A 12,219-nucleotide genomic window follows, 5' to 3' on the forward strand; every position below is an offset into this window, starting at 1 on the left:
ATCTACTATCCCAACTCAGCTGAATTCAACAGTGACGCCCATCTAGAGACAAGATCCAATGTCTAGGTAATCATTACAAGGGCGCGCAATTGTTAGTGTGCAGCCAATCAAGAAGGACATCCCATCCTCGGCTTGTCGACAAGACCCGCCGAACGACTCCGTCACGATGGGTCAAGGCTCCACAAGGTCCACAGCCAGACCAGCTGTCAATACGCCTTTGTCGTTGAAAGCATGGTACGATGAAGTGCAAAAGGCGTTGCTGGTCATCTAACGAAGTAAATCCCAGCAAGGGTTTGATGCCTAGGTGAAGTACCAGATATCGTGAGACTAACAAGATCGACTTGGCCAAAAACAACTCGTCTCAGATCATTCAGTCTTCTTCAAGGTCTCTCGGTGACGCAGCATCCACTTGACAGACTCCACAAGCACAGCATCATGATCCGACACCGGCTCGAAGCCAAGCCGCTCCCTCGCCTTTTCAATACTATACGTATGAGTATTAAGGCAATAGTCAAGAGAAACCCTCCGCAGTTCGACAGGGGGCTTGGCCATGTTGAGGGTAAAGATCCAGAGAACCCACTCGACCACATTGACTGCCACGATCATGGCCCAAGCAGGGAGGATGGTGAGATTTTTCAGTTCGTCCTGGCCCAGGGCAGTCTTCCAGATCAACTTGATATGATGCCAAAATGGCATCGGGACTCCGTCGGATATGTTGAAGGCCTCTCCGTCCACCTTGCCTGCTGCACGACTCGGGTCGAGCAAGGCCTTTGCTGCAAGGACATGGGCTATGCTGGAGTTGTCGGCAGACACGACTTCCATAACGTTTTCACCTGCGCCAACTTGGACAAGATTCTTGCTGCCCTCGCATATGTCGAGAACCTCGACCATACCCTGGATGTGTCTCTCACCGTATGCATGGCCAAGGCGGAGTGTGGCAGTGCGCAACTGAGGACCATTTGCTTCACGAACCAGACGATCCGCAATCGCCTTGGTCCGGTTATACTCGTTGGACTTGTCAGAAGCCGGCCACAGCTCGTGAGATTCGACAACATTCAAGTATGGTGGATTGGTGTAGATATCGACACTGGAGGTATAGACAAATGCCCCAACCGATTCACTCTCAGTTGCAACGGTGAGGAGAACCTCTGTCCCTTTGACGTTTGTCTCGAGGAATTCGCCCTCCCTCGAGGCGGGGAGCGAAGCAATAGGCGAGGCGATGTGGAAAATGACACTGGGTTCGATCTTGGTGATGAGCGAGCGAAGCAACGCGCTGTCTGTGATGCTGCCGCGGACATAGGTGACCTTTTCGTGCTGATTCTTGCTGATGTCGCGGTCTACCACATAGACTGCACCGCGTTCGTTGTCAGCGAGTAGATAACGAACGAGATGGTATCCCAAGAAGCCGCAGCCTCCCACCACGAGGGTGGTGCCGAGGAGGGGTGCCGATGAGGTCTTTTGCGGGGTCATCTTGATATGATCAGCAAGGGTTTCATGTGAGATGAGAGGGTGAGATTAAAGGCTTAATATGTTGCACCCAGCTCCGACGGACACGGCACTAGTCAGCCAGGTAGTGCAAGCGAAAGCGAGTTTCTGCACGCCATGATTACTCATCCGTAAGAGCGACCATCAACTATTTCAGTGGGTAAATTTAGTTCATTGGAGATACCTAGGGTAGGAGGGAAGATCGGATCTGCCTTGGTGATGCCGCGAATTTCTCACTGTCTCTTGGCTCAGTTATCCCATCTAGGGCCGGGCTTCAACTAGAACAAAGAACACAATATCAACACATCATAGCATTATATCCCAGTGCTAACGCAGTGGCCTCTTCTTTTAGCCCTTTTAGACTCGACAGTCGACAGACGTGGGACTGTGGTCATGGATTACCTCCTTGGAGATGCGCTCGAACAGAAGTTGCTGATTCATATACGGAGTGACGACCAATAGACCAAAATCCTTAGAGTGGATCGGTGGTGTGTTCTCCCCGAGTTCCATAGATTCTGCTACTGGTTGGGATGAAATCTGACGTTTAAACTCTGACCTGTCGTGCGGCCTAACCGTCGTGGAAACTCCCTAAGGTAGATAGATGTCGTCTTCTACTATTCTTAATTATAGAAGAGGCTCTAAAGGCTGTTAAGGTTATAAGCATTGTTTTATCTCTAATGACGGCTCTATAAATTTTCTATTCTATTCATAAAGGGCTGTATCTATCTGTGCAAAGTAAAAGTCACGGGATAACTCTAAACCTAATATCTAATAGTAACCAAGTTCTCCTACCGGTTCAAGGAGTACACAGCTAACGAAGTGAAAAAGACAAGGAAAGAATTGAGCAAAGGAGGGTAGGCATCGAAGGGTAGTGGCCTCAACAAATTCCTCCTCTATTCACCTTTCTCTAGGACTCGGCCTTCTTGGTAGCCTTGGTCCTGAGCTTCATCATGAGGAACACGAGTCCGTAGATGCCAGCCACAAAGACAACAACAATACCCGCGTTCCTCCATCCGTAATCTTCTCCGTCGAGGTTCAGCGTACGCAGGTAATCCCCACCTTCGGTGTACTGACACACGCGACACGCAGCGGTTGCACCCGGGTTCAGGAGGTTGGTAGCTGCCCCGGCGCCTTGCTGGTAGCTGGCAAGGTATTCCCCGCAGGTCTGGTTGGGAGCCGGGTCAAATATCGCAAGTTCTTCGGGCTTGCAGTGAACAGGCTTATCCCAGGTGGTAAATACAAGCAGGGAACTCATTAGGTAGTTGAAAGGGTCGATGTAGTACATCCTGCGAACCGACACTATCAGTCTCAAGTTCCATGCAAAAGTTTCAATGTTACTCACCAGTATCTCCAGAACGGCTCGATTTGGCTGTAGGGGATCATGACGCCGCAGAATGAAACTAGGGTCGTGATGACTAGCGGGTTGACGAGAGATGCAAAGACGGCATTGGGGGTATACGCGGCAATCATCTGCCCAATGCCCGTGTATAAGCATTCGTACATGACCTTGAAAACTGTTAGCTGCGCCCAAAGGGCTGGCCTAGAAGATGGGGCCAAGACTTACCACCACGAAGAACACACTGCCGGCGTGCTCAGCCGCTGTAGGAAGGCCACAGGTAAAGTACCAGCAGACGTAGTAAAGCAGTGCACAGGCAAGCAAGTAGGGCATCTCCGAGACTATCAGGCCGGTGACGAAGGGAGCCCAGTGGTACATCTTGCTCTTCTTCTCGCGTGCCTCGTAGATATCGCGCCGGTCAATGAAGAGGGGTTGGAGCTGCGAAATAACACCCGGCGCAACAAAGATAAAGTTAAAGACAGTAAAGAGGTTCTGCTGAAGGTCCGTAAGACTATCCCCGATCATCCAAAACGTGAAGCCATTCAGCAAGGCGAGGCTGATATGCATGGCAAACTTGTTGTCGACGTATTCGGTATTCCGGAAAAGCGAGATATTCATGCGGTGCGTCACCAGTTTAACCTGCGTCCACATGGAAGCCGCAAACTCGTTCTCGTCATGCTCGACGCCCGAGGGCCGCGCGGCAGCCTCTGCAACTATGTGATCCAGGTCCTTGGAGAGCTGGTCATGTTCCGGCGACTGCAACCAGATTTGATTCCAGTCTTGATCATGGGAAGGACCCCCGTTCCCTGACACCACATCGATCATGTGCTCGGCCGGATTTGCTTCAGGCGGGCAAGGAGCTCCATAACGGCCAAAGTATTCCTTGATGGTCTCGGCGTTCTGGCCTATATCACCAAAGTACACAGTCTTTCCGCCTTTGGCGAGCAACAAGAGCGTATCAAATTGCGCAAACAGCTGCGCCGACGGCTGGTGGATGGTTACCAAGATGGCTTGTCCGGCTTCTGCGAGTTTCCTAAGAAAACGCATAGTATTATACGCGGCTTGGCCGTCAAGTCCAGATGTCGGTTCATCAAGAAAAATGAGGATGCTCGGTTTTGCTACCAATTCGACAGCAATAGTAAGACGCTTGCGTTGCTCAACCGAAAGACCACTGCCTGGACGACCCACTAGCGTATGTTCAAGATCGTTCAATTCTAGGAGGTCCACGATAGTATCGACATATCGTAGCTTCTCTTCGGTGGGTACATCGCGAGGCTGGCGCAAGAGGGCTGAGAATTCAAGTGCCTCGCGGACGGTTGCCAGAGGCTCATGGATATCCAACTGTTCGACATAGCCGGCAGAACGCTGAAACGAGAAGGGGATAGGACGCCCATCAACCAAGACGGATCCATGAATTGTCCCTTCGGTTTTTCGTTGCGCGAGGACGTCTAGGAGCGTTGTCTTGCCGGCGCCAGAGGACCCCATCAGGGCCCCGAGCATACCGGGCTTAACATAGCCTTGCACGTTGTCAAGAAGGACACGGTCGCCGTCGGGGGTTTTAACGGTATACGTCAGGTTCTTCCAGGTGAAGATGCTCCGGTTGCTGATGAGGCTGTTGTCAAGGTTCGTGTCTGATGTGACAGATCCAGATTCGACTGGCGGCCTCTTCTCTGTAGCGCGCGTCTCCTCGTCCCCGGATGACAACAGGTGCTTCGACTTGTGGTGTTGTTCCCGAGGAATAAGGAGGTTGCGACCACCTTCTCCCACCTGCTTCCAATGGGAGGTGAAGAAGATGGTGAGCCCGACAAATAGAACCCACCAGGCGCAGTTGATGCCAAAATTGCGCCAGATATGGCTGTGGCTGAAGGACATGTATGCGAGGTATTCATCGCCTGTGACGCTCGTGGCACCAGGTAGCGCACCGCCAACACCAGCACACGATTGCCCGCCGCTTCCTCCATCGTAGCCAGGACCGCTAGGAATGATGTTTGGACCAACGCAAGGAATGTCTTGGCCATGAAATTCGTTTCCGAGAAGAGCTTCAAATCCATATGCCATGGGGTTGATCCAGAAGATCCAACTAAGCCACGGATGCATCTCGGGCTTGATAATCATATAGCCCATGTAGACAAACAAGGCGACGATGGAAAGGCCCGAGACCTTTGTCGCGGCGTCAAAGGTGGGGAATGCAGCGCCGATGAACCGAAAGAAAGCCGTCATGGACATGGCAGTCATGAAGTTGGTCACCAGATAGGTGAAGAAGGCGGCGGCGGTGGTCTTGAGGCCCACCATGAAGTAGAGGACGAGGCCGAAGTGTGTTACCTGGAAGAGCAGGATGGGAAAGTCTGCGACGACTTGGGCGATGCAGATAGCTGCTGGGTGATATAGCGCGAAGGAACGATGCTTGGCCAAGATGGGTCTGCCGGTGAATGAGTCTGTGACTTCTGAGAGAGCTATGAGAGCGTTGTATAGGATGGAGAAAAACAGGGCACCCCCTTTGAGGAAGAGACCGGCAGAATTGGCGGGAGCAGAGTAGAAGAGAGAGCCGCCGAGGAGAGACTGGATGACTGTTGCGGCTTGTTTCATGAACAACGTCGACTTGTCACCCCGCATGATCTGGTACTGCCTGGAAACGGCGGCTTTGACTTGGGTGATGAAGTCAGCGGTGACGGGCGACCTCTTGGGCACGCCTCTATGCTTCTCGCGAGCGACCATTTCCTTGAAGACAGCCGTGTTCTCCACAGCCTCGTCACTTGTTGGGTAGCTTTGGCATTCGTCCATCATCTTTGGCTTGATAGCTGACAGGTCGTATACAGCAAGGACTTCATCGACGGTGCGGGGGAACATGCTCTCGTATCCAGGGGCAATGACGCGCTCGGTGGGAACTGTCACGCCCGTGAGGAAATCTCCCCGGTTGGAGCCAGGGTCCCGCATGAAACCGAGGCCTTCCATGAAAGGTACGGCATCTCCCTGAGGTCCGTAGAAGATCTGCTTGCCCTCGTCGAGAACCAGGACCTTATCGAAGTGCTCGTAGATGCCATTGCCGGCCTGGTATAGCGTGACGATGGTGGTGAGGCCGAGAATGTCGGTCATGGCCCTGATTGCCTTGATCCACTCGAGAGCCGTGCTGGCGTCGAGGCCTCTCGTCGAGTTGTCCCAGCAGAAGACACTGGCCCGGGTGGTAAGGCATTCGAGAATGGATACGCGCTTCCTCTCCCCTCCAGAGACGCCCCTGATGAAGGCATCTCCCACCTTGGTATGGGCAGTGTGTGAGATGCCGACAGACCGCAGGAGGAAGTCCTTGTTGAATTGGGCGTACTCCTCGTGCGTCTTGATCCCGGGCGGCAGGTGAAAGGGGACCTTCATGCGGGCGGCGAAGTCGATGGTTGCCTCGACGGTCAGTGTGGGGAAGAAGATTTCTTCCTCTGTGTTCATAATGATCTGGCCGCGATATGCTTTGGCTTCCTCGGCTGACATGCTGCCAAAATTGACGTCTCCAGTGATCTCCTCGTAGCCGCGCCGATTGTTGGCGAGCACGCTTAGCAGCGTCGTGCAGCCTGATCCAGGGCGACCAAGAACGAGCAACATCTCTCCGGGCTTGACACATCCATGCGAATTATCAATGATGGTCTTCATGGGGGCATCTTTTCTTCCCTTGTGGAAGGGGTAGAACTGGGAGAGGACGTTCTCGTTGAACGTCGCGTCGCTGCCGATGCCCTTGACGGTGAGGTTTTGCCAGCTCACGCCGAGCTTCCTGGGCTTGTCGCCGCCTTGTTCGTCTCGATCCCGCATCGTCTGTAGCTCGGGCGCCATGTGCCATGTTGTCGTGTTGTGGTCATGGGCTGTCTTTTCCACTTTTTCGTCCATGTCTGCGGCATACCGTCCCTCGTCCGCCGTGATGGACGCACTGTCCATGGATGAGCCGGAACCGGCGCTCATGTCGAAATTGGGAAGCTGTGATTCGAAAGAGAGACTATATGAGATGGGATAAGATGGCTCTGCTTGGGTGGAATTTGGAAACACCAGAGATTTACAAGTGTTATATACAAGAATAAGGGTACATCTGTCAAAGACACTATAATCTACAAATAGCCTCTTCCGGGCTCTACCATGCCCGGCGTGAAATCTTCCGGGGCCGCTAACTGAGTTGCCTGGCAGCTCCAATTTCTCAGCACCAAAGCCTCCGCGGGGCCTTTCAGCTGGGTGGTGGGTTTGCGCTATTGCACTGTGGCGATAACTGGTCTTTCCAAGTGAGCATCCGACATGCTTCGGCTTCTCAGTACCAGGGGACCGATGACGAAGCTACAGTGCGATCAGGAAAGCCAGATTAATTAGTTAGCCATGATCGGAAGGATTAGCCAATTTTCCTCCATGTGCCCGAATAATAACTAATCGCCGGTTCCCACTAGCGCCCAATATATTTCCCAAAACCCTCCGCGGAGGGTTTAATAAGACACTAGATCTTCCCTTGCCTCGCACGCACTCTCGGTTTCGCCGGACGCAGCTCCGGCTCTTCTCTCGCACCCACCCCTCTTGCTTGGCCCCAGATCAGATTCAGATCCAGATTCAGACCAGACCAGGTCCTTCAGCATTCTCCTGCACCCTTGTAATCGCCCCTGCTTTCCTGTAGACATCCCCGTCATGGGCGCCCCATCAGTCCACCCGTCGCAGAGGCGCTTTTCTTGCCAGGTCTGCAGGAAAAACAAGTCAAGATGTCAACGCCTGAACCGGAACGACCCCAAATGCGCAAGGTGCACGCTTCTCGGCGTCGAGTGCACGGCCGGGCAGCAGAGGAATGTCGGAAGGCCGCGGCGGCGAGCAACAACTTCTACCAGCCCAGGCTTGACCGTCGAGCACCCATCACCAGTCAAGTTGCACAGCCAGTCAATCCACGCCGGCATGTCTCGCGAAAATGCTTCACTCTCTGGAGGAGGGGACCTGTTGGGCTGGAACAGCATAGTAACTCCGGCACCTACTCCATCACCCGTTCCTGTTCCGGCTGTGGATGATGCAACATGGCCAGCCATCGAGATGGGCTCCTTCTCTCAGCCCTTGCCTCTATGGGATCTTGGCCGGATTGACTCCTTGTCTAGTCCCGACTTGGGATTCGGCATCACAATGCCAACTCCGTACTCGCTCGAGGCTCTCCCGAAAACCGTATCGGTCACCAATGGCACATACCTCAGCCCGTCTGATACTGTAGCGATGCGAGGGCCGGAGACCATCGACACTTCAGATGCCATGTTGGAGCTTTCCCAAATGAATCTCGACTTGCACATCCGCGTTGCAGCTGTCGAGAAGAACAAGGACGCCCTGGACTTCAACAGCGTAATCTACCGGCAGAGCGTGCTGTACATCGACAACTCTACCCTGGCCGAGTTCATGCTCAAGACGTCTCGAGACCTCCTGCTGATCCTCACGAGGCTTCTCAGCAGCCGGCGGTCTCGTGGCCGGCTGTGCTATTCCAGCATGGCAGAAGCACCGCTTCCAAAACTGCTGTCGCCGTCGCCGTCGCAAACCTATCCAAGAAACCACCATCTGCCCATCTCCCCTGTCGCCACCGCGGAGGAACCATTGTCCACACCCATCGCCCTCGCCATCACGAGCATCTTTACCCAGATGGTTTCGCTGTACGAGCTGATCCTCGAATACATAACCGCTCGTGTGGAGCGAATCGCTACCGACCCCATCGTCGCTGTTCCAGGCTTCACCTTTGGCGGGGTGCCCCTGGAGAGACCCTGTACGCAGGGTATGCTATTCTCCGAAGTCATTGTGCATCTGCTGGAGAGGATAGAGCGGGCGCTGGGCATCGGTCTGGTGCCTGTGGGTGGTGAGGCGGGTCTGCTGGCAGCGAGGCAGATACAGGTGCTCTGGAGTGAGCTGGACGGAAGACGCGAGATTATTCCTGGCCGTGCCGTCATGAGGCCTGCCGACTTGAGGAGGCTATTTGGGAAAGTGGCAGACATTTTCAGACAACTGCACTAGTCGATGAGCCTATAATACTCAGGCAGACCGAATGAATGATGCACTGGCCCGTACTGAGTAGGTATGTTGCGGCCTGCAACCACTGACTGCATCAAGCATCCCCGAGAATAGTCGATGGAGCACCCACTGAGACTTTGGAGGACACACCTGTCATTTCTTCCCACGCACCGGTATCATGACTATTTAGCAAAGCCAAGTGCATGTCTTGTGGCGAGAGGTGGGCTTGAAAACTCGGTGAGCTCCAGAAGGCTGTTCGTTCGTTTATTCACCATGGAACGGCCACGTTCCTTTTTTTAAATTTATCACGGATACCTAGAATAGTCTATGTGCCTTTGGAAACCGACCATGATTTATGAATCACAACGTGAGAACGGGCTGTTGGCAGCCTTGGACAATCAGCAAGATTACTATTCACGGTAGTAGTTCTATTTTCTTTTCTTCTTTAAAGATCAATGACCAGCCTGAGTTTAATGCGAACTACCAATTCTGCTACCCATTCTATTTGATGAGAGGTAAAAGGATAGAATCTTCAAGTTCATGGAGCAATTTTCCTAACCCTCCAACATTGCCTTGAAGATCTCGGCCGGCGAGTTCTTCGGAGCAGCCAACTGAAGAACCTCTCTGCTCGTCGTGGAAGCCGTGCATTTCCCCTCCCACGCTGTCTCCGGAGCATGCTTGATTGACAGGATGACGTTCTTTGACTCTTGGGTCTGGGCCGCCATGTGGTCGATGAAGGATAGATCCCGGAAGCTGACGTCTTCAACTCTCGTTCCCAGGACCTCCTCAGTCATTGCCACTACCTGCCGCCCGGTGATATCCTCTGGGCCGTTCAAGACGTATCTAGCCTTGTCATGGGGAGTGACGTCATCCTGGATCAAGAGATGGGCTGCGAGACGTCCAATCTCATATGGGTCAATGATGCCGACGGGGGCATCCTCCGACGCCATGAGCCTCAGAGTGTCTTGCTTTCCGGTTTTACGGAAGTTCTTGACTAATTCCACGGCAGGAGAAAGGTACATTTGCGTAAAGATATTCGGCTGCAACGAGGTCCATCGTAGGCCTTGGAATTCCGGTGAGCTCAGCAAGGCCTCGATTGCCCAGTGCGTCCTTGGATAGTAGGCAGGGCAATCCGGACGTACGTTGGCAGCGGTTGTTGAGATGCGCACAACATACTGGACGCCTGCTTGAAGAGCCGCTAGGTGGAATGTCGATTCTTCAGCGAACTGGTTCGGCTGGTTATGGGATGCGATGAAGGCCCTCTCGACATTGTGCTGACGGAGCCAGGCTGGGGTAATCTCGACCCAGTTCTGTTCCACCAGTTCGACGTTGGGTAGTCTAGCGAGCTGCTGCGCTGTAGCTCCGCTCGAGGAACGTGTAAGAGCGAGGATTCTGTGACCGGAAAGGGGGGTGGTCTTCAGAAGCTCTGACAAGGTCTCGACGACGCCTCGACCGGTGTTGCCAGTGGCGCCGACGACGAGGATGGTAGGAGCCATGGTTAGGATTGATGGATATGATGTAGATAAAATGGTGCAAGATTGAAGTCAGGTAGTCTGGGTAAAACAAGCTCTGTTAAAGGGCATTGCAATTTATAAAAGCACCACCATCGAGCCTGTTAGTAATCTTGCCTGAGGATGAGTGGAGGAATCACCAACCAAAGGCTCAAAGTATGTCTTCGTGGATTCAATAATCAAGGGGGCATAACGTTATTTATTAAAATCAATCGAAAGAGTTTATCCAAGGCCATGACCAATCATATCCACCTGGTGTCAGTGCCCCGCCACCTTGGATTTTACGAAGACCAGCCCCCCCGCCTCTCGAAGGACGTAGCTCGACTTGTTGCTCTTCGGTTGCACTTTCAAATCTCTTGTATGTCCACGTGATGAAGGGTTCGTGATGCAACTTGCACCCAAAATCCATTCAGTCGCAGCAGTTCAAACAAACACTTTCATCAGGCCCCTCCCCTGTCATTTATCTTCTCATGAGCAACTTGGCTTGTCGAAATGGCTCGCTCTACCTCAACTTTTGCTCATTTTTATGAGTTCCCATATGGAGGGCCCTACTACTGAGCAGATTGTCGCCGATAAAGCTGTTGGAAGGCTGTTGAAGACTCGCACTTTTGACATAGTTGAAGCCCGGCCCTTGATGGGATAACTGAGCCAGAAGACAGAAGACTTGCACATCAGAGGCCGCATTTCGCCCATGTTTGAGGCAGGGTAAGCCATGATTTATGTACTTGGGGAGTTGGTTAGATAGACGAGCTGCGTTGCTACAAAGGTACGTCTGATTGGGGCCACGGCGAATCAATCATGTCAGAGCCACAACATCCACATTTCATGTACCAACTGCATCGACGTTCTTGACCCAACATGTTTCAGCACGGCCGTATTGGGGGCAGCTCTTCCCCTTCTGCATCAGCTCATACCTGCGGTTGGAAAAGCTTTATCAAACCGAAGCCAGTCCCTCGAATTGTTCCACACCCTCTATACCCTTCAGCCAATCTACCCTGTGCTTCCCATACTGCTCGATTGTCGGCCTCAACGCGGTCTCGGCAAGCTTGAAGTCATCCACTGTGCCGGTCCTAAGTATGCTCGCCCCCGGGTAACTCTCAGCTCTTCGGTACATCAATGAGCCGCACGTGCTACAGAAGAAGTTGGTCATGAGATTGCCCTTTCGCTCGATGGTATCCGACTGGCCGAATTGCTTGAGATTCTCCTCCCCCCGAACATGCTTCAGGTGTGAGTCGAGGATGATGAAGCCCGTGGTGAACATCGAGGCCGTGATCTTGCGGCAGTCGCTGCAGTGGCAGATAAAGGCGAAGACGAAGCCTGGTTTAGATAGCGGCTGTGGCTAATGATGAGACAACGTGCTTTCTCTGGGGGGGGATCTTGATAAACTCACAAAGGAGAGCTGCACAGCACCGCAGTAGCATGTCGCTGTCGCTTCTTCGTCAGTCGACCAGCCATCCTGCGCAAGGCCGGCTCGGGGGAAGAATGGCCCTGTCCCTTCAGCCATGCTGATAGCGATGGGATGTATCGGGGTGATGAGTTGAAGAGAGAAGCAATCTCCTTTGGAGTGAAACCTTGACTTGTATGGGTCGAGATTTCCGAAAGTCCATGGGAAAATAGCTTCAATTTCTTGACTGCATTCCCCCTCTTTATACGCCCACCGGCGGGCGGCAACGCGCAATTGTTTTACTCATTTATTAACCAAAAGTCCGCACCTCCCGAGAGACCTCAACATCGAATGGTATAAACCTAATCCATTCATTCCCATCTTACAACAACAAAAGCGGCTTATTGGGTAATGGTTCGACCGGGCACCATTACACCCAGTACATAACGTTATGTGTCTTTCGTCATGGTTGGAATGGATTCCTGAGTATCTCATTCCTTAGTTCGCCGACGAAGATGGGC

At 52.9% G+C, this 12,219-nt stretch overlaps 5 protein-coding genes across 5 annotated transcripts; 1 reads left to right on the forward strand and 4 right to left on the reverse strand.

Annotated features, from left to right (window-relative positions):
- Positions 1-366: 366 nt before the first annotated feature.
- MRS44_002302 (uncharacterized protein) lies at positions 367-1,470 on the reverse strand (the record flags this gene model as incomplete). Its single annotated transcript, XM_046272310.2, has 1 exon — positions 367-1,470. One exon carries the CDS (start codon positions 1,468-1,470, stop codon positions 367-369), a length of 1,104 nt encoding a protein of 367 aa, XP_046126873.2.
- Positions 1,471-2,392: 922 nt separating this feature from the next.
- On the reverse strand, positions 2,393-6,760 carry MRS44_002303 (uncharacterized protein; the record flags this gene model as incomplete). The annotated part of the gene is made up of 3 exons (XM_046271540.2): positions 2,393-2,771; positions 2,828-2,991; positions 3,050-6,760. 3 exons carry the CDS (start codon positions 6,758-6,760, stop codon positions 2,393-2,395), a joined length of 4,254 nt encoding a protein of 1,417 aa, XP_046126874.2.
- A 702-nt stretch (positions 6,761-7,462) lies between these two features.
- Positions 7,463-8,806, forward strand: MRS44_002304 (uncharacterized protein; the record flags this gene model as incomplete). Its single annotated transcript, XM_046278945.2, has 1 exon — positions 7,463-8,806. One exon carries the CDS (start codon positions 7,463-7,465, stop codon positions 8,804-8,806), a length of 1,344 nt encoding a protein of 447 aa, XP_046126875.2.
- A 551-nt stretch (positions 8,807-9,357) lies between these two features.
- Positions 9,358-10,299, reverse strand: MRS44_002305 (uncharacterized protein; the record flags this gene model as incomplete). The annotated part of the gene is made up of 1 exon (XM_046282535.2): positions 9,358-10,299. One exon carries the CDS (start codon positions 10,297-10,299, stop codon positions 9,358-9,360), a length of 942 nt encoding a protein of 313 aa, XP_046126876.2.
- A 949-nt stretch (positions 10,300-11,248) lies between these two features.
- MRS44_002306 (uncharacterized protein) lies at positions 11,249-11,818 on the reverse strand (the record flags this gene model as incomplete). Its single annotated transcript, XM_065622770.1, has 2 exons — positions 11,249-11,653; positions 11,705-11,818. The coding sequence occupies 2 exons, from the start codon at positions 11,816-11,818 to the stop codon at positions 11,249-11,251; spliced, it is 519 nt and encodes a 172-aa protein (XP_065478842.1).
- Between the last annotated feature and the right edge of the window lie 401 nt (positions 11,819-12,219).

This window comes from Fusarium solani (genome assembly GCF_023522795.1).
Source record: "Fusarium solani strain SB1 chromosome Unknown bctg00000001, whole genome shotgun sequence".
NCBI classification, from domain to species: Eukaryota; Fungi; Ascomycota; class Sordariomycetes; order Hypocreales; family Nectriaceae; genus Fusarium; species Fusarium solani.